We start from the raw sequence: 26,275 nt of genomic DNA, 5'->3' as shown, positions 1-26,275 counted from the left end.
ACACCCCAGGGGGGCTATGCCAGCCCAGGTGGCCTTGGTCTCTATTATTCCCTTCAGATCTTAACACAGCACATTGCCTGTAATTCATTTGCTTTGTTAAGAAAACTCCCTGCTGTCACTAATTAAACATCTGTAATTACCCAGACTGCTGGCTTTGTGCCTGAGTGCAGAGCTCCCTCCTAGCCAGCCGCAGTGCGGATGAAGGAGAGCTGTGATTCTCTCAAGCCTGGGCAGAACTGGTGCCCAACGTGGATGCTGGGGCAATACAGGGAGATGAGTTGCTGATGGCCAGTCCTGAGAAGCTGAACATGCTGCTCCTATCCGCACTCGCTCACCAGTCTTGGCTGAGCACTGCACAAGGAGGGCCGGATTCTGCAGCCCCATGGAGCCCAGGGGGAATTTGTTGGCACAGGGTGATTGGTGGGACCTGGCCTGTTGATCTCTCCCAGAGGAGATGTGAGTCAAGGCAGCCACCTGAAAAGGGATGCAGCATGGTGACCATGGAGTTTTCCAGGGCACACAGCCACTCTCCTCTCCTAAGATGTTTGCATCAACAAACAGGGCCAGAGAGGAACCAACTGGTTTGGGCAGCAGCACCTCGATATCCTCAGGTAGGGCTTGGGGACCAGTGCAGTGGGGTTGTGATCCTGCCAGCGAGGCAATGTTGCTGACAGCTGAGCTGACTACTGGCAGGCCAGGACAGGTATCATGCAATGACAACCATTTGCTTTTTAAACCTAAGACTCGAGATTCCAAACTTCTGCAGAACAACGCAGAACTGGCCTGAATCCTGTGTGCCCAGCATGAAAGCATTAGAACAGGAGGAGAAGTTAATTACAGTCCTGTGCTTTCTGATTACACCTAAGTAAACATGTAACGCAATGCAACCCCTGGCTGCCAACTGGGACGAGATCTGGCATTTCCTTCAGAGCTGCTAGGATTGGAGCGGAGCAGGTGGAAGGGCCCAGACCCATGTGACGCTGCTGGGCAAGAAAGGAGCAGGATCTTGGCAGGGGAAAGGCAGAGGGCCTCCTGCAACCCCAGTGAGAGAGCAACGAGGTGGTGAGCACCAGCACCAAGTGCCTGCTGTGCACTTGGGAGGAGAGCAACAGGAAGATATTCACCAATAATCCAATAATCTGCAGGGTGAGGGTTGGAGATTAACTAAAATGCCAACTAGTTGCTGCAACAAACCTCACTAGAGTAATGGTCGTGGATCACAGCCAGCTCCCTTGTGCTGGCCTGCTGGGCTCCCCCTTTTTCCTGGCTTGGGGATCCCTGTGGCCGTGACAGGAGTCCGGAGGTCCCTGCTGCCCTGGGGCTGTCAGGAGCTGGAGCTTGGACTGTATCTGGCCTCAGGGATGCTCCATCCTGGCAGGCTCAGATAGTAGTGGGAGTATCCCAGAGTCCAGTGTTCGGAAGCTGCATCTGGGTCATGGGGCAGATCAGGGGCTGACACGAGACTGGCCGTAATACAGCCTGCTTTGGACACACCCCTTTTCCACACATACCGCTCACACTGGGGACATTACCCAGCATAGAAAGAGGGCTCCAGCACGTCCTCAAGGTGCCAACTGCCAGCTTAGCAGGAGAGGCTGGAAGTCAGAGCCAGGTGGCTGAGAGCACCAGGACCTGAACTCCTGGCACCCATATGCCTGCCCAGGACCTGTCTCTGCTCACTGCTCTGTGCCCCCCAGAGCAGAGGGGATGTACAGACACTTCTCTGGGCAATGGAGCTGGCTGTATCAGCTCAAAGGCACTAGAAGGCACTGAAATGGCTTTTAATCACCCAGCAGGGCATTTATTGACAATATCTTTCTGGGTGATCCAGGGTCTCCTGTGTTGTCTCACCTCCACTCTCCACTGCTCACTTTGGCTGATGTACCTGCCCCCAGCCCAAGCCAGTCTGTCCTTGAGCCTTTGTACAGAGTCAGAGACGCACAGGTCCTCCCCCTGACCAGCCCAAAACGCCTACATACTGATACACCTGATTCATCTGCCACGCTGCTCAGCATCCTCATGCTCAACTCGTCGTGTTCCTGTGGACGTTGGCTGAGCTCCCCAGCATCCTCTTTCCCTGGCAGCATGATGGAGATGGTCCTGCTCCAAGGGCTGCTGCTCCTTCTTCCCTTCACAGCCCTGTTGCTTTACTGGTACAGTGCCACTATCCAGTACTTCTGTAAGGTGGCTTTCTTTAACTGCTGGATTGCAGCCATGGCAACCCTTCTCTCCCCCTATGCTGCTCTTCGGGGACGCAGTGTGGAGAACATGAAGTAAGTACAGCCTGGGGTTGTGTTTCCAATGCAGAGATATTTGAGGTTTAGCTGTGTTGGAGGAATTTGCACTCTCTTGTGGACACATACTCTTTCCTGCCCTGGACACACCTGCAGCCACGTTATGGCCAAGAACTCGTGCTATGTCCATGTGGTGAGGCCACTGTTTAACCCTAGAGCTTCAGAGAAGGCTGTAGTCATGTCTGCATAGTTGTGAAGGATGTATCTGCCTCTTCTGATGTGGTCAAGAGGTGCTGGCTATGGTGTGGTGAGGGAGAGTTAACTCAATGAAGGAGTTGGCCAGGTGTGTCTAGACTAGCTGATCCTTGGAGGATGATATAGTATAATATGGATTACTCTTGGTCATTGCAAAGTTGGGGTTATCAGTTGGGTGGCAGATGGGGGGAGTTGGCAAGGTGACCGTTACAATCATTAGCAGGTTGATCATTGGCACATGTACATACAGTTCCATCTCCCTAGCAATGCAGCCACATCTTCTCAGTGGGAGCTTTGGGGACCAGGTTTTGGCAGAAGGTCTTTGGGATTTCTCAGTGCCGTTGTCTCTTGGGCATGGTGCGGTTGTGTTCTGGCAAATCTTGTTCTGGTGTTGCTCTGCAGCAGACAGCTGACAGCTGCACTCCCAGGGAGTGGTGGTAGTGGAGATAACATCACTGTAACACAGGAGGAAGGTCTAGATGCTTTCAAAGGTTTTGCAATCTTGTTACTGGATTTCTGAGTACGAGAGCGTACCAAAAGAGATAATTATGTCAGAGAGAGAGATGTCTGATCCTGTGATATTTGTCAAGCTCGAGCCACCGTGTATTTGTGCTGATGGATTTTGGGCCCTCAGCAGGAGTGTGTTCAAAGATTTGACGTTATCTGCCCTACTGAGTAATCTCTCCCTTATCCCTTCTCTGCAGACATGCCATGCACGCATGCATACACTGTGCATGGTATACACAGGCACTCTGAGCCCTGGCACGAACATTTCTGGCTTAGTGGAAATATCCTGTGTGACAAAGTCTTGGGTCACAGCTGCCTTATCTTGTACCACCAACACCTCATGCCATCCTCCTCTGCAGCAACATGCCCGGCTCCATCTCCTCCTCCTCAGCCTCCGAATCACAAAGCCTCTGGCTTGAAGCAAGTTCCTGTCATTAGTTCCGGCTTTGGAGCACTGCCACATTGTATTTGCATTGTCTTTTGCTTCTCCTCAGCCATTGCATCCCTGGAATCTCTGAGCCCACATCTCCCAAGAGGTCCTCTGACACAACGTAGCTCCCTCTAACCACCATGCATTTCCTCTACTTCCTTCTCCCTCTGGGCCTCCCTTTACTCTCTCCTCCCAAACTTCTCATCCCCACCTGCTGCTGAGGTCTCACTATCAGCTCTGTCCCCTGCAGGTGCTGCCAGACTCCCTTGAAACATTTACCTCTGGATGTCCAGTCCCCTGTGTTTATGCTCTCTAAACTGCAAGTCAGTGTGTCCCATTTCAACCATTTCAACATCAAAAATGTTCCAAGTTTTGCCTCTGCTGCAATCCTGTTGCTCCATCCTCCTCCCATTCCTCTCGGTATTCTCATACTCAGTGTCACCCTTAGTGCTGCCATCCTCATGTCAGCGTCACCCTTCCTGTCCACCCCTCCCTGAATGGTGACTTCCTCACCATCAGTACAGATGAAAAAACCTCTGTCTGTTCCTGATCCCTTCCAGCACAGTCCTGATATGGCTCCTGTACTACGGCCTGTACTGATCCAAAGCTCTTGTTGGACAGCCCTCACACGCAGACATTGCAGTTGTCCCCTTTTGGCTTTGGTAGAGCTCCCGGCAGAGCTGGTGTTGTTGCTTTGATTTTGATTATGTAAGCGCAGTTCTTTTCCTTGCCTCACCCCAGTGCTCCTAGTCCCTTTGACACCTCCTTGCTTATCTCATTTCCTCTCCAGCTCTTCTTTGCATGAGGCATGGTGTTGCACGAGTCTCTCCTGCCTTCTCCCTGCGTTGGCTTTGTGTTAGTCACACCGGAAGGTTATTTCCCAGTTTCACAGCAGAGGACCACATCTTAGAAGTCTCTACGGATATGTCCCTGCAGACTGCCCTTCAAAATTCGTGTTTGCAGGCACACTTGTTGAGCTTTCAGCTACCTCTACTGGGAACAGGGCTAATCCAGGATGACCCCTCTCCACAGGCTTAGTGAAGCTATCCTTTGTCATTTGCTCTAATGGAAGAAGATGAGCAGTTTTTTTCCCTCCTTACTTTTTGTCAGGAGCCTCTTCCACCTCCATCTGCAGCATGAAGCTTCGTGCCTGTAGCAGGGAGCATTGCTCTGGCTGCTCCCCAGGGACAGTTCCACGTATTTTAAGTATTGATACATCCACAGCCTTGTAGATCTGGCTCTTGCAAGGCTGTTTCTCTGTGCTTGTCTTTCGCATTCATGCATCTACAGCTCAGCACGTCTTGTCTGTGATCCAGATCCCCTGGTTTTAGGTGTCTGCAGTGAAAGTTCCTCCTCCTAAGCCAACTGTCTCAGTTTCCCCACTAGCACACAGAAGTCTACCTGGGCAGTTAGTAGAGTGTGGGGTGAGGTTCACGTGGCTGGATGCATTTGCCTGCATTGGGATGCAATGATTTTCACTTTGGCTCCAGACACACACATCCCATCCTTTCTGTTCTTGCTCTTTCATCTTCCTTGGATGTCAAATCTGTTATTTCCTCCTCTTCATCTCTCCTTCACAATCCCACCAACTTGTGCTGGGTGCTCTTCTCTCTTGTCAGCAGATCCACTTTCTACTACTGAGACAGGAGCTGGTATCACCTTACTAATGGTTACAAGGTTAGCACTGAGCTGTGCAGGCTAGAAATGCGCTTAGAAAAGCAAAGCACCACACAGCACAGCTGAGATTATGTATGATCATAGGCCCGCTTAAGGACACACTATTTACTCAGCTTTAGCCCAGTCCATATCATTTCTTGCTAGCTGAGTGATTATGAAGGGCTGGAAAAATCAAATGGGCCCCATCTGTGTTGGTCTCCTTCCCACATATGTTCTTCTGCCCTAGGATCCTGTGTGCTGCTATCCTGCCCCTCAAACGCTTCTTTGGCATCAAGATGCAGGTATGGGGATCTGAGCATCTAAATATCAAGGAGCCCTACGTGATGGTTTGCAACCACCAAGCTTCCCTTGACCTTATGGGTATGTGCATGAGAGAGGTGGGTCTCATCGCTGCATGACCAGTCTTTGGGGTGCTGCAGGAGCAGAATAGCCTGGGGAGTCCCAGCTAAGCCAGTGCTAGGATTTGTACAGGGTAGTGCAGTAGGCATGGAGCAGAAAAGCTGGTGGGACATGAGCTCAGGGCTGTGGGCATGCTACAGACAGTGGGACTGCAGAATGGAAAGTGTCTCCAGGCTGGATGATCGCAGGGACCACCAAAGGTCTGATCTTTGCCTCTCCTGTCCATCCTGCAGGCATGGTGGAGATCATGCCTGACCGCTGTGTGCCCATTGCCAAGAAGGAGCTCATGTACATGGGCACCGTGGGATGGGCCTGCTGGCTCAGTGGCATTATCTTCATTGATCGCCAGAAAAAAGGAGATGCTATTGATGTCATCACCCAGACTGCCAGGATCATGCGGCATGAAAATGTAAGGGGGAACAGTAGCAGTGGGGAGGTCAAGAAGCAAACACGATGCAGTGAGAGCCGGGGGAGGTACAGGGAAGAGGGACATACTGTGTCCCTGGGTCCTCTAGTCCCACGGGAAGGGCAGGCAATGCCAGCTGAGGTCCACATTCCTATCTGTCCCTGTACCATGCAGCTCCGTGTGTGGATTTTCCCTGAAGGCACCAGGAACCAGGACAAATCCATGCTGCCCTTCAAGCGTGGGGCGTTCCACTTGGCAGTACAGGCCCAGGTAAGGTCCTCTTTCCCTCCTAATCAGCCATGCTGGGGTGGGGTGGGCATGTACCCAGGAGTGAAAGTATATAGGAGATTAATGTCTTTGGGGTGTGTAGTCCCTGGGATGGGTACACCACTGAGCAAGGCCCGGGGAGGAGACAGAGCCCTGCTGAAGCCTGAGGCATAGTGGGAGCTGTAGTCCCATGGGTGTTACCTAAGGAGAAAGAGAGTCAATATGGAAGATGCACCTGACTCTACATCTCCTGCAGGTTCCCATTATACCTATTGTGATCTCCCCGTACTGGAACTTCTTCAGCTCCAAGGATAAGAAATTCATCCCTGGTAAGTGGGGAACCAAGAACACCGTTGTCTGAGGACAGAAATGGCAGCATGGATGGGATACATAGGGACTGGAGGTGTCTTTCTGAGACATCAGTGGCTAAGGATGCTGGTGGAGAGACCTGAGTCCTGGTGGGTTTGGTTAACAGCCTCCTTGGCCTTTCCCTTCTCTCTCCAGGGACATGCACCATCCGAATTCTCCCCAGGATAGAAACCCAGGGTCTGAGCCCAGAGGATGTCCCCAATCTGACAGAGACCGTTCGCAAGGCCATGACTGATGTCCTCTCTGAGATGTCTGCAAATAATTGTGAGGATCAGCATTCTGAGCAGCCTGCCCTTCCATGTAGTGCTGGAGCCAACACTATCAAGGAGATAGGCAGTCCACAGCATGAGGAGGACACAACTGGGACCAGCAATGAGGCACAGAGCCCCTCAGGGGTATAAGGCTGGGCCATGCTGCCCCCATCCCCTCCAGACGTGTCCACTGGGCTTGCAATCACCCTGGCATCCTGCAAGTGCAAGAAGATGCCCTGTGCCCTGGTACAAGACGAAGAAGAACAGTGCAAGATGGGTACCAGGCAGCACTGCGAAAACAGGGCAAAGTGCCTTAGGCACCTCCCTCCTGCAACGGCTGTGTATCCCTTCTTATCCCTTCTCTTGGGCAATGTTATGTCCCCCCAAGCCTGGTGCCTGTGGCTGGCCTGAGGTAGCAAGGTCAATCTTGCTCCTCTGCCCAACAGCACAGCTCCCATCTGCACACCAGGCAAGGGGACACTTGTGCTGGGCAGACAGCCTTGTACCCTCTCCTTGCGGCAGCCAGGACACCATGACCCCTTTGAAGCACACCAGCCCCTACAATGCCACGTGCTAGTGCAGGGTCACACCACTGGTTACAGACACTGCACCAGGGACACACAAACCTGGCAAAAGCCACCTACCCTGGACACACCTGAGATCACGGCCCTGCAGAGCCCACACCTCCAGCTTAGGTGGAGGATAGTGCAGCTAGTATGGTGCAGGCTGCAAGCAGTTCTCCAGCCCTGGGGATTCAATGTGCCGTTTACCGTACCTGTCAGTGTAACTTGGAGTAGAGTTCATCTTTCTTCCTCCTGGGCCTGGGTTGATTCCTGCAGAGGAACCTGCAAGCCACAGTCCACCTGGCAATGCTGTTCAAGTGCAGCCACCTCTAGGGCAGGGAGTATGGTCCAGAACTCAGTGTAAGACCCGGAGGGGGACAGGAGATAAAGGCAATATTGCCACCTGTGTAAAGCTTTCTCTATGCTGAGCTACAAGACAAGGATGTAAGATTAAACAATCCATAGCTGTTGATGTGTGCATGGCATCCTGCCTGAGCCTGGGGTACTGAGGGGTGGGTGGGAAGGGGGATCCTTGTCCTACTGCTGTGCTGAGGCCCCAATTCAAAGCACACAGCACATCCCTAAGGTCTCAAAGCTTTTACCGAAGGGGAAGGGACAGGGGTAGTGTGAAGAGCGTATGGTAGGGTGAGAGTTACACTGAGGAAGGCTGGGTTTGCACTCAAGATAGGAGCCCTAGCCCACCCTTGAGACTTGCTTTGGGGACAAGTGGTCACTGCAGAGAAGGAGCATTAGTAAGGCCTGGAAACCTCAGAGGGGAAGTGGTGCCTGGCTAATGCCCAGCTAAAGCAGGAGGGACTTGCACCTCCCTATGACCTCTGGATCCTGGCACAACCAGTCATCCTTTCCACTTAGAGCTACCAGCTCTGCAGGGCTCCTCCAAGCCCCTCATCACCCCTGGCCCATTCTACGGAGCCATGCAGGGCTTTAGGGACTTTCTGGCCCCTTTCCTGTGGAGTAGCTCCTGCCGCAGCTGCTGCAGTGACAGTAGGGCGGAGGGAAGGGCGATGTGTGGGTGCCCTCAGTGCTGGGAGTGTGGCAGGCAAGGTTCGCCTCCTCCTGGGACTTTACTGGGGCCTCTCCAGGGCAGAGGAAGCTCAAGTTTGGGTTACTGGAGGCCCTTAGTTGTGGTCATGTCCCGACTGTCCTCTGGGCTGGCTCCTGATGACGACTATGCTTGGTGACCCCTGTCCATGCTAGGACTCCATGGTAAGCAGGCCCTCCAGTGCCTGGAGGCATCCTCCAGCACAAGAGACCTCTGCACTCCAGCGCAGCTGGCCTACATCTTTGGGCTTGTGAAGAGCACAGAGTGGACAATCCCCTGTGGACCATGGCCTGAGACAGTGTTAGCAACACCCCTGAAATGAGCTAGCTGTCACCAGCCAGGGGTTTTATGCCACTGAGCATGGATGTACCCCTAACCAGCTGGACAGGCACAACCCTTTCCTTGTCCTGCTCGGAGCCCCCCGGGGTCCCGCGTGGTGCTTGGAGTCAGTGCTGCTCAGAGAAGACAGGACACAGGTCCAGTGTTCAGAGACTTTAGCAGTGAACCTCTGAGAAATTATACTGATGTTGTGTAACAGAGCATTTTAGGGACATCATTTCTAATTTCTCAAGCAGAGCAGCTTTTGGTGGAGACAGAAGTAAGCAATTCTCTCTTCCTGGTGCTATCCCAGCAAATTTTCAGGTTCCAGCTCCAGATGACGGTGGCTGTCAACTTACTTAAAATATTCAAAGCACAACTAAGCGAGGACACAGCTGCCTGGTTTGACTTTGTTCTTGCTCGTAGGAATGACTGGCTTGTTTTGGAGAAAACTCTGAAAACCAGTCTTCCTGGCCTTCTAGGGCTCCCCACATGCTGCTTATTCTGTTGACTGGAATAGCACCCCCCATTCCTGCCACGTACCTGCCACCCTGGATGTGATTCGGTTTCACAGAGCCTTGAACCCAGCAATGGATTGAGTAACTAAATATTGTCCTAGCTGAATCCCTGGGTCCCAGCCAGAGACTTCACTGGTTTTTGTTTACCTGCTGGATGGAAGGCAATGACCCTGTGAGCTACGCAGAGCAGGCTGGCTTCCAGCAGTGAGCTCTGGGAAAGACGATAGACCCAGTGAGGGGAGCTGTGGATCCACCTTGTTTCCAGATGCTCCCCAAGCATGAGGCCCTCAGCAACTCTACCCTGCCTGCTCCTTTACATCCTACACCTTACAGCTGGAACATCTGCAGAGCCGTAAGCCCTCCCCATGTCTGTCTGTCTGAGGCTGATGGGAGGTGTTCAGTCTTGGCTCCCTGGCAGTGCACATGGGGTGATAATCCCTCTCGTGACTGTGCTTTCTGGCTGAGGTGGAAATGCTTGGATTGGTGGGTTGTCCCTGCCCACGGTGATAGAGGACTTGTTCTTCTCTTCCTCACTGTGCTGCCTAGGTCCCCCTCCACCTCCTTACCCATGCCCCAGAGGGCTCTGTGTGCTGTTGACTTCTGTCACTTTGAACTGCCCCTGGGGACACACAGAGGGACACTGACCTGGCTCCACATCCTGTGGCTCTGGGACAGGCTCAGGGCCAGTGTGCTCTTGCTGGAGGCAGGTCCAAGGTCAACCTGGGAAGTCATCCATGGGTCTGGGCCTGGATCACTGGGGTGCATGTCCAGGCATGGGACAGCAGTGATGCAGCAGGAGCTTTAGCACAGGCAGAGGCCAAGCATTAGAGCTGCAGCTTAAACAGCACCCGTGGGAGGAGGGATCAGCCCCAGCTGTCCCCCCCACCCACCCCACCCTGCAGCACTGCCTGGCTGCCTCTCTCCATATCTCCAGTCCACAGCTGCATGGTCCCCGAGCCCCGAGAGTGTGAGCGTGTGCTCCAGAGCCCTGATACCATGTCACTGTCCTAGGGCTGCCTTGGCTTTCCTGGATGCCCATGGGGACAAAAAGAGCCCCCCCCCCAGCCCTGGAAATGGAGGAAAGTGAGTGTTTGGAAGAATGGTTGGCACTACCACAACTGCGTGAGTCAGTTCGGCTCCTGTGCTCACAACTGATTTGACTGCAATGAAGGAAATTCGGAAAAAAGACGACCTGATACCTGAGACCAGCCCAAATAGCTACTGTTTGGCTAACTTTGAAACACCTGGAAACAAACATTTCTGAGAAATTGTCACCAGCTGATGTACGGATCCCATGATGTGTTGCCTACTTTCATATCAGGAACTTCTCTCCCACTCTTCCTGCCAGTATTTCCCAGCACCTGGGGTATTACAGCATGACTGTGTGTAGGAGGATCTTGTCCCTAAAGCTTTGAACCCCAATAGCCTATGTAAACCTTTCCTCAAATTGCAAAAATCTATCAGAGCCTTGAACTGAGGGAGCTGTGGCCAGACAGTAAACATTGCCCTGGTTATATCTCCTGGCCCCCATCATATACCTGTCACAACTCTTGCTTGCTTGCTGGATGGAAAGCAAATATCTCATTTCAGTGACTGCAATTGAGTAGAAGAAACGGGTCCACAGTAGTCCAAAACTTGGAAATTGTAGGTGTCCCCAGCACCGACTTGCAGCTGAAGGCATGATGCCCTCAACAGTCCTGCCATGCCTGCTCCTTTACATCCTACATCTCATAGCTGAAGCATGTGCAGCACCGTAAGTCCTCTCCGCGTCTGTCCATGTCTGTCTGTTTAAGCCTGGTGGGAGGATGTTCAGTCTTGGCTCCCTGGCAGTGCACAGGGGGTGATAATCCTTCTTGTGTCTGTGCTTTCTGGCTGAGGTGGAAATGCTTTGGGTGGTGGGTTGTCCCTGCCCATGGTGATAGAAGACCTGGCACCTGGAGGCTCTGGGGCTGGTGTCTCTGGGCTTGTTGTAGGTGTAACCTCACAGACAAGCTGATACGTGAACAAAGCCTTTGCTTTTCTGAGCCAAGAAGTCAGTATGGTCCTGGAATCTGAGATGGAACGGGATGAGGTGGACCTGTGTTCTGGCCCAGCACTGCCTATGCCCTCAGTTTTCTGTGCACCTGAGAGCTCTTTGATTCATAGGAGTGTGTTGTCCTGTGATGTGTCTTGGCTCAGGTGTTTCATCCCCACACCCCTCATGTTGGCACTTCTCCTTTCCAGGTATTACGTGGTCACATCCCCAGCTGTGATCTACTACCCACACACAGCCATGCTGTGGGTCCATCTCAGTGGTGTCAATGAGTCTGTCTGGGTGACTGTCCAGCTGGAGAGACCAGATGTGACAAGTAACATCACCCTGTTGGAGAGGGAGGTCCAGGAGTCTCATCTGTATTTGAACATCACCTTCCCTGTGAGTCTCATTCCTGTGGCATAACCATAACCCTAGTTGTCCAGGCCCTGGACACGACGCTGTCATCAAGCAAAGCAGTTCTCATCAGCATCCCTGAGCCTGGGGTTGCTTGACATGACATTCTTCATGATGCTGTGTAGTCCTACAGCTATGGAGCTGGAAAAGGATGGGAACAGGTGTAATTTCCCCATCTTTTTGTACTCTCATCCTTCATGCATGCAAAACAGCCCCAGGCCCAGCCCAGCTGTTCAGTAGCTGAAATGATCCCTGTTGGAAGGTGTCCATCTGGGTGAGGAGTGCTCCAGGTCACTTGGAGCAAGCAGATCCTGGGTGTGGCGCATCCCTTGTTCTCGTCCCTCCTCGCTCCTCGTGCCTGGGGCAGCAGGGCAGAGCCAAGCACCGTTGGCCACTCCTGCTGCAGCAGCCACGCATCATGACAGCCTCTCTTCCGGCATTTCCCCTGGGCAGGCTCCAGCCCCCTCCAACGGGGAGGAAGAAATTGCAGTCCTGCACGTCTCAGTCCAAGAAGATTCCCTGGAAATCTCCGAGAAGAAGAAGGTGATATTGAAAGCCCTGGAGCCTGGGATCTTGGTACAGACAGACAAGGCTGTCTACAAGCCTGGGCAGAGAGGTGAGGGGGCAGGATGGGTTGCCCCATGCTGGGGTCTGATTGAAGGAACCAGTGGGAGAGAGGCATCTGCCAGTGCCACAGCTACCAGAACAGCTGTGAGGAGCAGGAGGCCCAGTCTTGCTCCTACCCACAGAAACAGGAGGCCTTGCCCTGGGGGGTATTAGGACCTTCAGCAGAGATGCTGAAGCCTGGCTGGGCTCAGGGCAATGCCAAGACACCGTGGCAGCATGCAACATGGGAGGCTGTGCTGCTTGGAGGACAGTGCCCCTTTTCAGGGCTTGGAGTGGCTTTCTATCAGCCTTCCCCATTGGGACTCTCCCTCCAGTGGATGCAGCCATCACTCACTCCTGCATCCTCTTTTGCTCTTTCCAGTGAAGTTTCGAATCATCTGTCTGGATAAAGACTTCATTCCCAGTAACAACAAGGTGAGGGCAGTGTTGGGGAGGGGGGGAGGTGAGATGTCTCCTCTACACTGCTTTCCAAGCTGTGAGAGAGCTGTGGGAATTAGCTACCACCATGTCCCTTGGGAATCCTGCCTCAGCCAGCTCTGCCTAGGAGGGTGAATTTCCCAGGTGCAGAGATGGCTGGTATCATTCATGTAGGCTTTGGCAGCATAAGGAAAGAGATGGCATGTGTGATCTGGGACTGTACCCAGTTAAACTTTTGGTCAGGAACATCACACTGGTGAGAGAGAAGCAAGAAAAGTTTTTTCTATCAGTATCTAACAGGTCATCAGATACCAGAGTTGCAGGCAGGTTCAGACTCTATCACTTCCAAGCAGTCCTACTCACTGAAAATGCAGGAGGGCCCCCAGTTAAATTGTTGCTAAGACACTAAGGGGGTGCCACCTCTTCATGCAGGGCTGGCAGTACCAGTGTTGGCTCCCTCTGGCTAGAGCCATCCATACAGCTCACATCAGTCCCAAAGCAATCTGGAAGGTCAGAAGTACACAGCATCCCACAAATAATCTTCACTCTACCCACTCCATGGCCCCTGAGATGTTCCCATCCAAGTGAGACCCCTGGGCTGTGCTTTCAGTTTCTCCTCTGACCATCTTCTGTTTCCCTTGCAGCTACCACTCGTGATCCTGAAGGTCAGTCTCAGAGAAGGAGGGAGACAGGGCTTCTGGGAGATGTGGGTTTGGGAAGACAGCATGAAGGGCAGAGGAGAAATGTAATGTGGTCATGGTCTTTTTTATTGTGGTGTGGGTGTTGCTGGGTTGCACGGTGCTGCCCTGCCCCAGGTGCACAGGGTCACCTGAGATGCCCTGGGAGTGAGGGGCTGATACAGTGTGTCCATTCGCACAGGACCCCAGTAGGAACCGCATTGCGCAGTGGCGAGATGTGAGCCCGCAGCAGGGCATTGTGGACCTGTCCCTGCCTCTGTCTGCAGAGCCGGCCCTGGGCACGTACACCATCGAAGTGGGGAAGACGAGACATTCCTTCAGTGTGGAGGAATACGGTATGTGGGGAGCAGAGCCAGGAGGCAGCAGAGGGGAGCTGGATATCGGCGGGGCACTGTGAGCAGAGTGTCCAATGGTCCTTGTCAGGGGAAACACATCTCAGGCTCTTTTGCAGTTCAGCTGCCACATGAGACCTCTTCCTTTGCAGGCTACAGGTTCACTGCTTTGTCCTTCCAGCTTCTGCTCCTGAGATGCAGCCTGCATCAGCATGCATCAGCATGCATCAGCATGCATCTGATATTGTCCAAACTTCCCCAGGGAGAGCCCTTTGTCATTGCTGTGGGATCCAAGGGTGGTGGTGGTGCCTGTCCAACTCTAGCCATGCAGGCACCGATGTCCTTGTGCTGGGAGAGACCATCCCTTCTCCACTTTGCTTTTCCCTCAGTGCTACCCAAGTTTGAGATGACAATTGATCTTCCCCCCATGGTCCTGGAGAAGGACAAGAAGTTCCAGATGGAGATTTGTGGCCGGTGAGTCTGAAACACTGTGTCAAGAATATAGAGTGAATGGAAGGATCTGACATGATGTGGCCCATCAGGCAGTGCTACTCCTCATATCCCTGGCACACCCTCACCACTCTCTGCCCCACAGGTACACCTATGGGAAGCCTGTCCAGGGGAAAGTCCAGGCTAGCTTGTGCCAGCCCTTGAGGTATCTCAGGAGCCACAATGTTCCAGGCGTCCTGTCACCCCACAACAAGAACTGCATCCAGGTTTCTGGACAGGTGAGTGCAGCTGGGGAGTGTGGATGCTGCTGACAGGGATGCCTCAAAGTGCTTATCACATCCTGTCTGGGGCATGGTGGTGAGCTGAGCTCAGCATCAGCACCAGAAGGAGAGTCTCACAAGAGGCAGTCAGTGCCAGAAGGTCTGCTGTGACCATGAATAATCAAGGTCCTGGCTCACATCTCATCCTGGTACCATGATGGGGACCATGGTATGTCTCACTGCATAGTCACCCTGCAAGTACCATCAGGACAATTAAAATCAGAGACCTGGGGTGTCAGGGCAGCCCATTCCCAGGAGTGCTGCTAACCTGGTTGATTCTCTTCCTCCAGACCGCAAAGAATGGCTGCTTTTCAACAGAGGTTTTGATGGCTGCCTTCAATCTGACCAACACCATGTTTCAGAAGCGCTTCCAAGTCCAGGCCTCTCTGGTGGAGGAGGGGACAGGTAGGGTCAATAGTGTCTTCCTGCACAGGAATGAGTGCAGTTACCACTGCATATTTTTGCATTCATCCCTGTACACATACGAATGCACATAAAGCACTGCTGTGTTTCAAAGTACATACGTGAGGGAATGAGGCCCAGGTGGGAATGTAGGTCAGGTCTGCAAGACAATACTCTTAATTCAAAGTAGATGAATGGTCAGGAAGAAAAAAATGATTTGTCAGGATCCAACAATTCAGTTAACACTATGGCTAGCAATGACTCTAGTCCTTGTGATACAAACAAGTCACTTCAGTGACTCAGTTCAATGGGTTTTGGGTGGAAAAACGCAGGAGATTAACAGAAAAAAAAATAATTTCTGATCTTTGGTGGGGCAGGTCAGGGCTCCCATGTTTCTGTGAAAGGCAGGTGCCGGACTTTGACTGACCGGCCACTTGTACATGGTACAAACTGCTCAGAGCTGCCAGCTGCAGAGAGAAAACTGAAATGTCCCAGGGCCCTGCCTACACTCCAGCAGCAGCTAACCTGTGCCCTGTGTTCCAGCAACACCCTTAGCTTCCCTCTTCCTCTGTGCAGGGCTGGAGATAAACAGCACCAAGAGCTGTGAGATCTTGCCTGAAGTCTTCACTGTGACCTTTGAAAACACTGATGATACCTACAGGCCTGGAATCCCCTACACTGGGACGGTAATGGGGATTCCCTGCTCCACGCAGAGCTCATCCCACACCCTGCTATACCAGTGCCAACCCCACAACCCTGCTCTGCCACCTCCACCGTCTGCCACGCAGCTCCCTCCCAGAGCTGGACATCTCTCCTTTCCTCTTAGCACAGATGCTCCTGAGGGGAGCTGATGGCTCCCTGCTGAAGGAGAAGCAGCTGCTGCTCATTGTTACATCTGGAGGAAACACCGCAAGACATATCTTCCCGACAGATGAATCTGGGAGAGCCTCCTTTGAGCTGGACACCTCTGGCTGGACTCAGAGTGTCTCCCTGAGTGTAAGTGACCCATGTTTCAGCCCATCAGGGGCCCTTGCCATGCATTCTCTGGTAGAATGGGGCTGGACACCTTTTCCAAAGAGGCAGGACAACTTACATCAGTGGTGCCTGGTGCTGGGACTACCACCTCATGATTGGCTATATGCTCTGCTGCAAATCTCACAGTATTTCTTCTGCCCTGCTGGACACAGCACTGAGGCAACGGTGTGATCTCAACTGCTACATCAGTTCATTGCTGTGGAGCTGTCTTCACCCTTCAGCACCCTAATTTCTTCCTCCACTGCTCAGGGTCAAGTCAACAAGGCAGACCATGACCAGGAGAATGATGGGTCAAAACCCAGATACCAAACTGCCTTCCTCTCCCTGAGACCCTTCTATTCGGAGAGCCAGAGCTTCCTGAGGATCCGCAGGCTAGGAGAGGAGCTGCCCTGCAACCAAGCCCACCAACTCCAAGTGGATTACACCCTTGCCAGGGAGGCCCTGGGAACTGAGCTCCAGAGTGTGGATGTGGTCTTCCTGGTGAGCCTGCATGGGGAGGGCGAGCAACAGGCAGTAGAGAGGGCATGTGAGACTTTGTGTGTGAAAGTCCATATCCACACACAAGTGCATGGTTGTGTCCCAGTTGTGATCGCACTCTTTGGCCCATTTGACCTGAGGACAAGACAGTGAGCAGTCTCTCCTGGCTGGATTGAGGTGTTTAGCCCATGCTTTTCTGTTCCTTACCTCCAAACAGCACTGCTATGATGACTGAGAGACATACACCAGTTAGTAGAGGTGTCTACTCACACTATTGGACTTGTTTGCCAGTGGAAGAAGTTGGGGGGCTGGAAACTGGCAAAAGTCAAAAAAAACTTCCATAGACTCTAGCCCTTGGATCCATCAGGGTATTTTAGATCCACACAAAGCAACAGTTTAGTCATTCCCATCTCCTCCTCTGCAGGTCATTGCCAAAGGAACCATTGCCACTGTCCTCAGGAAACAGCTGTACTTGCCTGAGAAGGCTGGTAGGTCTCAAATCATGGATAGGCATGTGCAGGGCTCACTGTGACCCCGTTTGTATGGAGAAGGCTCTGCTGTCTGCACTGTGAGCTGATCTACTTCCATGTTTCCCTTGTCCCAGGGCTGAGAGGCTCCTTCTCCCTGGAGTTGCCTGTTGGCCTGGAGCTGGCACCAACTGCCAAGGTGCTGTGCTATGTGGTGCTGCCCAATGGGGAGATGGTTGCTGACAGCACGGAGCTCCGTGTGGTCAAATGCTTCCCCAACAAGGTGAGTGAAGCCTGTAGGAGACAGGAGAATTGCTCCTCACCCTATCTAAAGCTGTGTGCCCAGAGCTCCTTCCTGTTCTGCTTGTACTGCAGCACTGCTGTCTCTTTAACTTGTGCTCTGATTCCCAAGTCCCTGAGCCTGAATATCATCTTGTGCAGCTCCAGGAGAGACCTCCATGCGCATGGCTTGGTTATTCTAGCTGGGACTAGCTCCTCTTTGGGAGGTGATTCCCTCTCCTACTCTTGAATACCACCTAGTATTCATGTCACTCCTCAGGTGAAGCTGGCATTTTCGGAGACGAAGGCTCTGCCTGGCTCAGAGCTCTACCTGGAGATGCAGGCTGCCCCTGGGTCCTTGTGTGCAGTTCGTGCTGTGGATCGGAGTGTGCTACTCTTAAAACCCGAAGCTGAGCTCAGCAGGGACACAGTGAGTCATTGCAGCTGCCTGGGGCACTGTGGGGGCTTCACCTCGTTCTGAAGTGACAGGAACCAGCTGTGAATGGGAGGTGGAAGGACATTTGCTAGGGCCTCCCATTTGGGGGCTCTGGGCTGTCCCCAAGTGAATGTTCATCCCCTGACTGCTTGTGGGCTGCTGGCCACAGCAGTGCTGTGGTGTCCCCTGGGCATTCCTCTCAAGGGGCTTTAAGTAGTCAAGGTGTAGACTCCAGGCTTGTTTTATGCCTAATGCCTATGTTTATTCCTAGGTCTACAAAGTGCTCCCCAGATTTGAATATCCTGAAAGGATTCAAGATCCACCTTATTGTCCAAACTCTTACTGGAACTTCCTGCCAGAACCTGCTGGTCCTCTCATTCCCTTTTCTATAAGGAGAGAGCCAATGAGGTTTCCCCATCAAAGGAGGCATCTTTTGCCTCCATATTTTTCAAATTCTGTCAGGATGGAGTCCTATAAGTTGTTTCAGGTAGAGTTCCTGCCTACTTATGTGTAGTTGTTCCTTTTCGGCCCAGGAGCTGACTGTGATTTGCACAAGGTCCCTGGAAAGCAAGATAACATCCCTTCAAAGCCACACTCATGCCTGGTCTCCAGAGGATGCTGGTGGTGCCTCACCTCCCTCCCTCAGGATTCCCCTCAGAAACATCCATGATGCCCAAGGCAGGGATGTGGGAAGACTTGGGGCATATTCAGGGCTCTGGTGCCCTCCAGCAGCCTCCATGTCAGCTGTCTCTGCAGGCACACGGTGAGGTGTATCTCCCACAGAGGCTGCTGAACGCTGGAAGCTCACCTTTCCCCACGCAGCCTTGCAGGGATGTCTGCAGAGTAGTCACCCACCATACTGCCTTTGTGCTCTGCTGGGGATATCTCTGCTCACGTGGCATTAGCAGACGCCTTTCCCCCTTCCTGCAGATCCTAGACTCTGCTACTTCTCCACTTCCCTTATTTTGCAGTCCAATGACTAATTATCATTTTGATATGACTCTTCAAAATGATTTTGATAGGGCTCTTCCTCCTTCAGGGTTTTGGAGATGGCTGACCTGTTTTCTTTTTCACAGGCTGCAGCACTGAAAATTTTCACCAATGCAAAGATCAGGAGCAAGTGCAAAGAGAGGTACAAGATGCTCGGATTGGGCGCCTTGGGTCCCAAAGGTCAGCATACTTGCCCTGGTTTGCTTGCTCTGCCAGACACACATGGAGAGTCAGAAGAGGAGAAATAGGAGCTAGTTCCTGACCCTGGCACAAAAGCAGTCAGGTCACATTTTTCCTGTGCCTTCAGGGGGCCTTGGAGCCATCCCAAAAATTCACTTAGCATCAAAGAAGCAGAAGCTGGGCTGCAGGTCTCCCCATTCTCAACAGGGTAGAGGGAAAGGCTGTCTCACACAGCTTTGCCTTATGGAGCAACTGGGTGTTTTCCATGCTCAGGTGTCAGTTCGTTAAAGAGATTTTTGACCACTCTCAGGCTGGCTACAGCCAAGGTCCAGCCTTAGACTCCACAGAAAAGGAGCAGAGATGCAGAGAGATCCACTGGCACCCCATACCCATGTTTCTGTTCATCCAGGAGCAGACCCTAAATCCTACTCTGCTTTCTCTAGGGACCTTTAGAACTACAGCAACCTCTATGAGGAAAGAGATAGGAGGGGATGTGATAGAAAGGAACGACGTGCAAGAGTTGCCTCTGATCCAGGAAGAATCACCAACACCACGGACATATTTCCCAGAAACGTGGCTGTGGGACCTGGTCCCTGTGGGGTAAGTGAAGATGTTCTCTGCAGGGCTGGTCCCCAACCAAGTGCTCCTCATGCATGGGACAAGGCCAGGCCAGCTCCTTCTCTCCGAAGGTCTAGCATGGGCAGGATGGCATCGGTGCTCGTGACGCTCTTGTACCACCCTGCTGCAGCAAGGGAGGCTCTGCAGAGGTGCCAGTCACAGTGCCCGACACCATCACAGAGTGGAAAACCAGCATGTTCTGCATGGCGGGCCTGGGCTTTGGGCTCTCCCCCACCATCACCCTCACGGCCTTCAAGCCCTTCTTTGTGGAGCTGGCACTGCCCTATGCTGTGATTCGCAATGAAGCCTTCACGCTCAAGGCCACCGTCTTCAACTACCTGCAGCAGTGCATGCGAGTGAGTGGGGCTGGGTTGGCAGGGCTGGGGCTGGTGGGGGTTCGTGAGGGCTGATGGAGGCTTTGGCCATGGTCTGGCAGGTGCGGGTGACGCTGGCAGAGTCGGCGCAGCTGGAGGTGTCAGCGAGCGTGGAGGGGGTGTACAGCGGCTGCGTGTGCGCGGATGAAGGGAGGACTTTCCAGTGGGATGTGAGAGCAACCAGCCTGGGTATGGGATGCTGGGGCCATGCTGGGACCCATTTGCCCTGTTGCTTGGGAACCCTCTCAGAGGATGGGGTGGGCAGGGAGGTTGAGGAGAGGAGCAACGCCGTTTTGGAAATGTGCTTCTGCTACACTTTTACCTTCCCCATTTCCTCCCCATCTTCACCTATCTGCCAGTAATGCTCCTTTCCCTGGTCCCCTCCATCCCTACCCAGGCAGCCCTTGGGCTATGCCAACCTGTGGGACTGTGGTGCAGGTTGGGGGGGGCTTTATCAGTACTGGGTGCTCTGTGTGCGTCTGCAGGGGAGGTGAATGTCACTGTCAGCACGGAGGCCCTGCACTCTGAAGAGCTCTGCGGCAATGAGAATCCCGTGGTGCCCACCCAGGGGCGCGTGGACACCGTGATAAAGCCTTTGTTGGTGCAGGTCAGCCGGGCCAGGGGTGCTTTGGCTGCGGAGCCAAGGGATAACAAGAGTCTGAGCCTCCTCTGAGCCTCAGGCTACTCTGTCATCCCCTGCCACTGCAATGTCACCGTTCGCAATGCTGACACCTCTCTGCTTCACACTGCCCCGGCCCAGCGAGGCTGGGGAGGATTGTGGAGGAGAAAGAGGATGATGGGTTTGCAGACAGGGATGCCTCTGAGCAGGATGGGGTGTGAGGGGCCTGGGGGGAGTGCTCCCTGGACGGAGCGGGGCAGAGCAGCATGAAGCCCTGAGGTGTGCTGGGCTCTGAGTAGTTCTTGTTGAGCAGTGGAAGCACCACTACAGGGCCCTGGGAGTAAGGCAGTTCTGGCACCCAAGTGCAGGCTGTAGGCATGGCTCTGGGTGGTGGGGGGACATTGACTGGTCCCTCCTCCTGACCAGCTCTCTGGTATTGCTTTCTTGCAGCCTGGAGGAATCCTAGAGGAGAAGGCACACAGCTGTCTCCTCTGCCAGGAAGGTAGGACTGGCCAGTGGTGTCTGGCACTGCTGTGGGAATGTGGGACAAGGACAATTGACTACTGGGTGCCCTACAGCAGCTGCGAGGGCCACCAGGGCAGGGTCCTTAGGTGCTCTCAGCCGAGACATCCCATCCCCATCCTTGAGCACATGGAGGAGGGGAAGGATAGAGCAGGGCTGTGGTAGGTGGTAGTCCCATGGGTCAGGCCTGGAGGAGCTGGTCATTGCCAGTTGTCTTTTCCCTCTGTTCCTGCAGCCTCTGAAGAAATCACCCTGGAGATTCCTGCAAACATCTTGGTGGGTTCCCAGCGAGCCCAAGTCACCGTGATGGGTAAGACACGGGCAGAGGCCTGTGGGTTGTGTGGTGCAGGAAGGCTGGAGAGCTGCCTGGGTGCTCTAATGCCTCTGAGGAGGGACATGGTAGATTCCTGGGGTAAGAGATGCCAGTGCCCATGGGAGACTCCCTCCCAGCAGTGCCCTGGATCCTGCATGGTCCACCCTTGGCAAAGATTGGGAATGCCCAGAGCAGAGATGGGATGGGATATGGGACACTGGGCTCAGCTTCCTGGAGGAAGGAGTAGTGCACTTGTGATGGTGTCCCTGCTTCCCCTGGGACAGGTGACATCCTAGGCAATGCTCTACAGAACCTAGACCGTCTCCTGGCCATGCCCTATGGCTGTGGGGAGCAGAACATGGTCCGCTTCGCTCCCAACATCTACATCCAGCAGTACCTGGAGAAGAGCGGGCAGCTGCGCCCAGACATCCGGGCCAAGGCTCAGGGCTTCCTGCAGAGTGGTGAGAGTCCTTGGCCCATCTCCTCACCCTGTAGTCACTTGGAAAGCCCTGTCCTACCCTGCCTTACTGGCAAGGGCCACCATTGCCCCACATCTTCCTCCCTATTTTCTGAATGCTCCTCGGGGTGTGTCTGGTTTCTGGGCTGATAACTGTCACGTAAAGACTCATCCCCTGTCTCCTCCCCACAGGGTACCAGCGAGAGCTCCTCTACAAGCACAATGATGGCTCTTACAGCGCCTTTGGGAAGAGTGATCCCAAAGGCAACACCTGGTGAGGAACTGCATGGCAGGCAGAGCCGTCACCTGAGCAAGGGACTTTTCTGGCCAGCCATGCCTTGAATGCTGGCATGTCCCTTCAGGGGCCAGCCTTGCCAGGGCTTTTCCTGCCCCCACAGCGCTGCCTCGGCCCCAGATGTACCCTAGACTCATGTTCTTCCCCTGGGCTCCCACTCCCTCTGATCTCCCACTCACTCACAGGCTGACAGCTTTTGTCCTCAAGTCCTTTGGCCAGGCCAGAGCCTACATAGCCATTGATGAGCAGCACATTGGGGATGCGCTGGGCTGGCTGCAGAAACAGCAGCAGGACACAGGTTGCTTCCGGAGCACGGGAAAGCTCTTCAACAATGCTTTGCAGGTGGGCCAAGGGGTGCACATGCAGTCCCTGCTTGGGACCAGCTCCTGGGGACCTGGTGGGGATGTGGCTGGAGACAGGAATGAATCCTTGCATTGATGGCACAGCCTGGCTGGACCTATCTCTTGCGGTTCCCTTGCAGGGTGGCGTCTCAGATGAGCTCTCGCTTTCGGCTTATGTCACGGCAGCGCTGCTGGAGCTAGGCCTGACCCCCACGGTGAGGACAAGCTGGGTCTTCCCTGGTGGTTGGTGGGGTAGAGATGGGCATAGGAACAGCCCCATGCCAAGGTCTGCCCATGTAGGTCTGCGCAGGGAGGTTGTTCCCAGACGGACCCAGGCATAACCAGTCTCACTGGGCAGAAGTCCCAAGTCAGGCTATTAAGACCTCCAAGTGATGGCCATGTGCACGGGCTGGCTCCTGACAGTGACTCTACTTGGTGTCCCCTGTCCCATGCCAGGACCCCATGGTGAGCAAGGCCCTTCAGTGCCTGGAGGCAGCAAGCACGGATGACCTCTACACGCAGGCGCTGCTAGCCTATGTTTTTGGGCTGGCAGGGACCACAGGGAAGTGGCAAGCCCTGCTGCAGAACCTGGCCCAGCATGGGGTCAGCACAGGTACCACTAGGGAAAGGGCAAGGCAGGGCTGGAAGGGCAGCTCCTGCCCCAGGAAGTACCGTCCTCTGCCCTGAGCCATCCTGTTCCAGCACCAGTTTCATGGTGTTGAGCTCACACCTAGAGCTGTGGGGCTGCCCTCCATCTCCTGCTCTTCTAGAAGGCCAGCTCTACTGGCAAAGGAAGGTCAAGGCTTTGTCCAGCTCACAGCCCCACTGGGCAGCAGCTGCATCGGCAGAGGTGGAGATGACTTCCTACATTCTCCTGGCATACCTGTCCCAGCCCAACGTTTCCTCTGCCCACCTGGCAACTGCCTCCCACATTGTCCGCTGGCTCAGCAAGCAGCAAAACCCCTACGGAGGCTTTGCCTCCACGCAGGTATTGGTGCCGGGGGCCCAGCGGGGGCCAGGCTGCAGCTGCTCTGGGGATACTCCAGTGTCTTGCAGCAGCCTGCACTTCGGGGTGATGCTGCCTCAGTGCCTCTCTTTCCCCAGGACACCGTGGTGGCCCTGCAAGCCCTGGCCAAATATGCCACCCTGACGTACAGTGGCAATGGGGACTTGGTGGTGACAGTGAAGTCAGCAACAGGTGCTACACAGGAGTTCTTCCTGGAGAACAACAACCGGCTGGTGCTGCAGCAAGGTGCCCTGCATGAGCTGCCCGGGCAGTACGTGGTGCAGACACGTGGGCAGGGCTGCGCCCTGGTGCAGGTGGGTACAGCCCCAATCCCTGTGTGGCTGTCCCCAGCTTGCTCGCTCTCTAACCCTTCTGCGCTTCCCCAGGTGACTCTGCGCTACAACGTGCCTCCCCCTCCGAGCACAGGCACCTTGGACCTGCGCGTGGAGACGGAGCCCAAGGAGTGCACTGCGGATGCCAGTGCCCGCTTCAGGCTCATCCTCCGGGCACGGTATGCAGCAGAGCTGTGTCCCCAAAACCTCTTTGCCCACAGTGACAGCATACAGAGAGGCCAGGGGTTCCCAGCATTGGCAAGGGTGCAAGAGCAGGTGGAGGGTGTGTGGTCCCTGCAGACAAGGGAGGCAGGAAGGCAAACCCCAACCCTGCTCCCAATCTGGGGCTCTGCCCTTGCAGCTACACCGGGGAGCGTCCTGCCACCAACATGGCTGTCATCGAGGCCAAGCTACCATCTGGCTACATCCCCGATAAGGGCTCCATGACAGAGGTGAGAGTCCCTGGCTGCCTTGGGCATCCTCTCCAAGCACCTCTCCAGGGCCAAGACAGGCTGGTGCAACCACCCTTCCTCCCCCCCTGCTCCATCCCACCTTGGCGCTAGGTGCTCACTTTCTCCTCCAAGCACTGAGCACCCTTGCCTGGGCAGAGGGCCACCTGTGGGGGATGTGTGGCCCTGGGAAGCCCCCAGTACCCAGTCGAGCTGCCTCTCTCCGGACTGAACCATTTGCTCCTTGTGCTTCCAGCTGAAGAAGCAGAAGCTGGTGAAGAGGGTGGAAATGCAAAGCGACCAAGTGACACTTTATCTGGACCAGGTGAGATGAGAGGATGGGGACAAGACCAGGACCTCAGCCCGCTGTAGGAGGCTGAGGAGCAGGGCTGGAGTGTGGGGACATTTCCCCACCATTTCCAGCTGAGAGGGCTGAGGCAGCTGGATGTGGTTATGCCTCACCCTTGGGCTCCATCCGCAGCTCACAAAGGAGGAGGAGACTTTTGCCTTCTCCATGACGCAGGACTTCCCCGTGAGTAACCTCCAGCCAGCCACTGTAAGACTGTATGACTACTACGAGACAGGTGAGCCCTGCCAGGGACTTGCCCTCTTGGGGTGCCAGGAAGGGTCTGGCACCACTGCTACCCCTCGCTCCCCCAAAACAGCTAAAGTCCGCACCACTGAAGCCCCAGCTCCACACAGAACCTCCAGTGCCCCAAAGGCAGCCTTAGGATCCAATGTAGACCAGCTGAAAGCCCCAACAAGACCATGGGGACAGAGCAGCAGGCCTTACCCCTATGCTCATGATCCCAGGCATGGTTCATTAGCCCATTATTAGCTCCATGGCTCCTGGCTGTCTTGAAGCCCAGGAATGTCCCAAGAGGGCAGCAAGGAGAGGGAAGGCTCCACAAGCAGTGTATAAAGAGGGAGCAATGAAGCCATATTGTCCCGGCCCTGCATGGCAGCTGGTGCCAAGATCAGGCACAATTTGGGTTATTGGTTAATACTGATGAGTTTTGGCTCATTAATGGAAGCTCAAGGGCCAGCTTACTGTAAGCCCACAAAGGAGCACTAGGTCCTGACAAACATGGTCCTTCTCATTACAGGTGACCGCACGGATGCAGCGTACAGTGCTCCTTGTGGCTCAGGTAGGGCTGGTCCCATCACTAGGACCTCCAGGCAGTGATCTGCCATCCCCAAAGGGGCTGCCCCTGGATCCAAGAGAAGGAGGGCAGGGAGCAGGAATGGAGGAGTCAAGCCAGGAGGGGAGCCCCCAGCTAGATCCATGGGTTCTGCTGGCTAGAGGCGAGGGAGGACCCAGGGGACAGGCTGCAGAGAGCTGTGGGTACAAAGAGGTGCTTTGCTCCCTTTGAGGTGGGCACTGAGACAGGTTGGGTTCAGATACACAGCAAATCTGGCCTCCCTCTTTGTCCCTCTGTGGAGCTCCTCTCCCTGGGTTTGGCGTCACACAGTGACCCACCATGCAGGCACATGTAAAGGAAACCTCATGGGGGGCAGCACATGGACCTTGGGAAGGGGCCACGGGGGGACAGGGAGGAAATAGAGATCCCTGGGATGGCTTTGGAAGGACAGGAGCAGCCATGCACAGAGCCAGGGGTGGCTGGGGGATGGCAGAGGGGCTGCTCTTCTCTCTCAGGACACCTGTATTCAATTTTGAAGAGGCAGAAGCCCAGAAGAAGAAAAATTTCTAGTGAAGCCTGACCCTGTCAGCTGGTCACCTCGCTTGCCCTGATTCCCTCAGCAGCGCTAGCCCCTGATGACCGGGACAGCCAACAGTCTGCTCCTGTCATGGCCACAGCATAATCCCTCCATGCAGGCAGAAAGCATCTCAGAAACATTCACAGCACTGCCAGCAGCTGGCACAGCATGACAGGGCTTACTCCAGACCCAGCCACTTCACTCCCAGTGGCAGCCAGGGATGAGATCCCATCAACATTCGTTTGACTAGGCTGTGCTAGGAGCTCAGCAAGGCGTGGTGGGCGATGGAAGCAAACTCTGGCCTTGCCACTGGAGAGCAGCAGCTCAGGTTGCCCTGTCCTGTGCCTAAATAAATAAGTTCACTTAACTGCACCTTTTGTTTGCTGCCTTTTTTTTTTCCCTGTAATTGCTGCATCCCACACCTGGAGGTGGCAG

The 26,275-nt window shown here is 54.3% G+C and overlaps 2 protein-coding genes across 2 annotated transcripts; both read left to right on the top strand.

Moving 5' to 3' along the window:
* The first annotated feature begins 2,088 nt into the window (after window positions 1-2,088).
* LOC134151080 (1-acyl-sn-glycerol-3-phosphate acyltransferase alpha-like) lies at window positions 2,089-6,945 on the top strand. Its single transcript, XM_062595368.1, has 6 exons — window positions 2,089-2,273; window positions 5,330-5,463; window positions 5,736-5,911; window positions 6,083-6,178; window positions 6,432-6,504; window positions 6,680-6,945. The coding sequence occupies exons 1-6, from the start codon at window positions 2,089-2,091 to the stop codon at window positions 6,943-6,945; spliced, it is 930 nt and encodes a 309-aa protein (XP_062451352.1).
* A 2,590-nt stretch (window positions 6,946-9,535) lies between these two features.
* Window positions 9,536-25,945, top strand: LOC134151079 (alpha-2-macroglobulin-like protein 1). Its single transcript, XM_062595366.1, has 37 exons — window positions 9,536-9,609; window positions 11,481-11,670; window positions 12,139-12,301; window positions 12,674-12,726; window positions 13,374-13,394; window positions 13,609-13,762; window positions 14,149-14,233; window positions 14,355-14,487; window positions 14,820-14,934; window positions 15,508-15,617; window positions 15,763-15,927; window positions 16,216-16,446; window positions 16,868-16,894; window positions 17,017-17,193; window positions 17,470-17,619; window positions 17,897-17,971; window positions 18,077-18,112; window positions 18,702-18,795; window positions 19,284-19,395; window positions 19,544-19,769; window positions 19,850-19,976; window positions 20,273-20,394; window positions 20,857-20,908; window positions 21,164-21,238; window positions 21,526-21,702; window positions 21,891-21,972; window positions 22,179-22,335; window positions 22,475-22,549; window positions 22,791-22,947; window positions 23,105-23,322; window positions 23,439-23,654; window positions 23,727-23,851; window positions 24,034-24,124; window positions 24,378-24,446; window positions 24,603-24,705; window positions 25,228-25,269; window positions 25,884-25,945. The coding sequence occupies exons 1-37, from the start codon at window positions 9,536-9,538 to the stop codon at window positions 25,943-25,945; spliced, it is 4,341 nt and encodes a 1,446-aa protein (XP_062451350.1).
* The last annotated feature ends 330 nt before the right edge of the window (window positions 25,946-26,275 follow it).

This window comes from Rhea pennata, chromosome 26, assembly GCF_028389875.1.
Source record: "Rhea pennata isolate bPtePen1 chromosome 26, bPtePen1.pri, whole genome shotgun sequence".
Classification (NCBI taxonomy): domain Eukaryota; kingdom Metazoa; phylum Chordata; class Aves; order Rheiformes; family Rheidae; genus Rhea; species Rhea pennata.
The sequence above is the reverse complement of the archived record's forward strand: the minus strand, read 5'-3'. Positions and strand labels throughout refer to the sequence as shown.

Bases quoted from the DNA above. Each gene is read 5' to 3' on its own strand.
- LOC134151079 (XM_062595366.1), top strand. From the start codon at position 9,536: ATGAGGCCCTCAGCAACTCTACCCTGCCTGCTCCTTTACATCCTACAC. The intron at 16,447-16,867 runs GTGAGCCTGCAT...CCTCCTCTGCAG, and splicing joins GTGTGGATGTGGTCTTCCTG to GTCATTGCCAAAGGAACCAT. The intron at 22,550-22,790 runs GTGAGGACAAGC...GTCCCATGCCAG, and splicing joins AGCTAGGCCTGACCCCCACG to GACCCCATGGTGAGCAAGGC.
- LOC134151080 (XM_062595368.1), top strand. From the start codon at position 2,089: ATGGAGATGGTCCTGCTCCAAGGGCTGCTGCTCCTTCTTCCCTTCACA. The intron at 6,179-6,431 runs GTAAGGTCCTCT...CATCTCCTGCAG, and splicing joins ACTTGGCAGTACAGGCCCAG to GTTCCCATTATACCTATTGT. The intron at 6,505-6,679 runs GTAAGTGGGGAA...TTCTCTCTCCAG, and splicing joins GGATAAGAAATTCATCCCTG to GGACATGCACCATCCGAATT.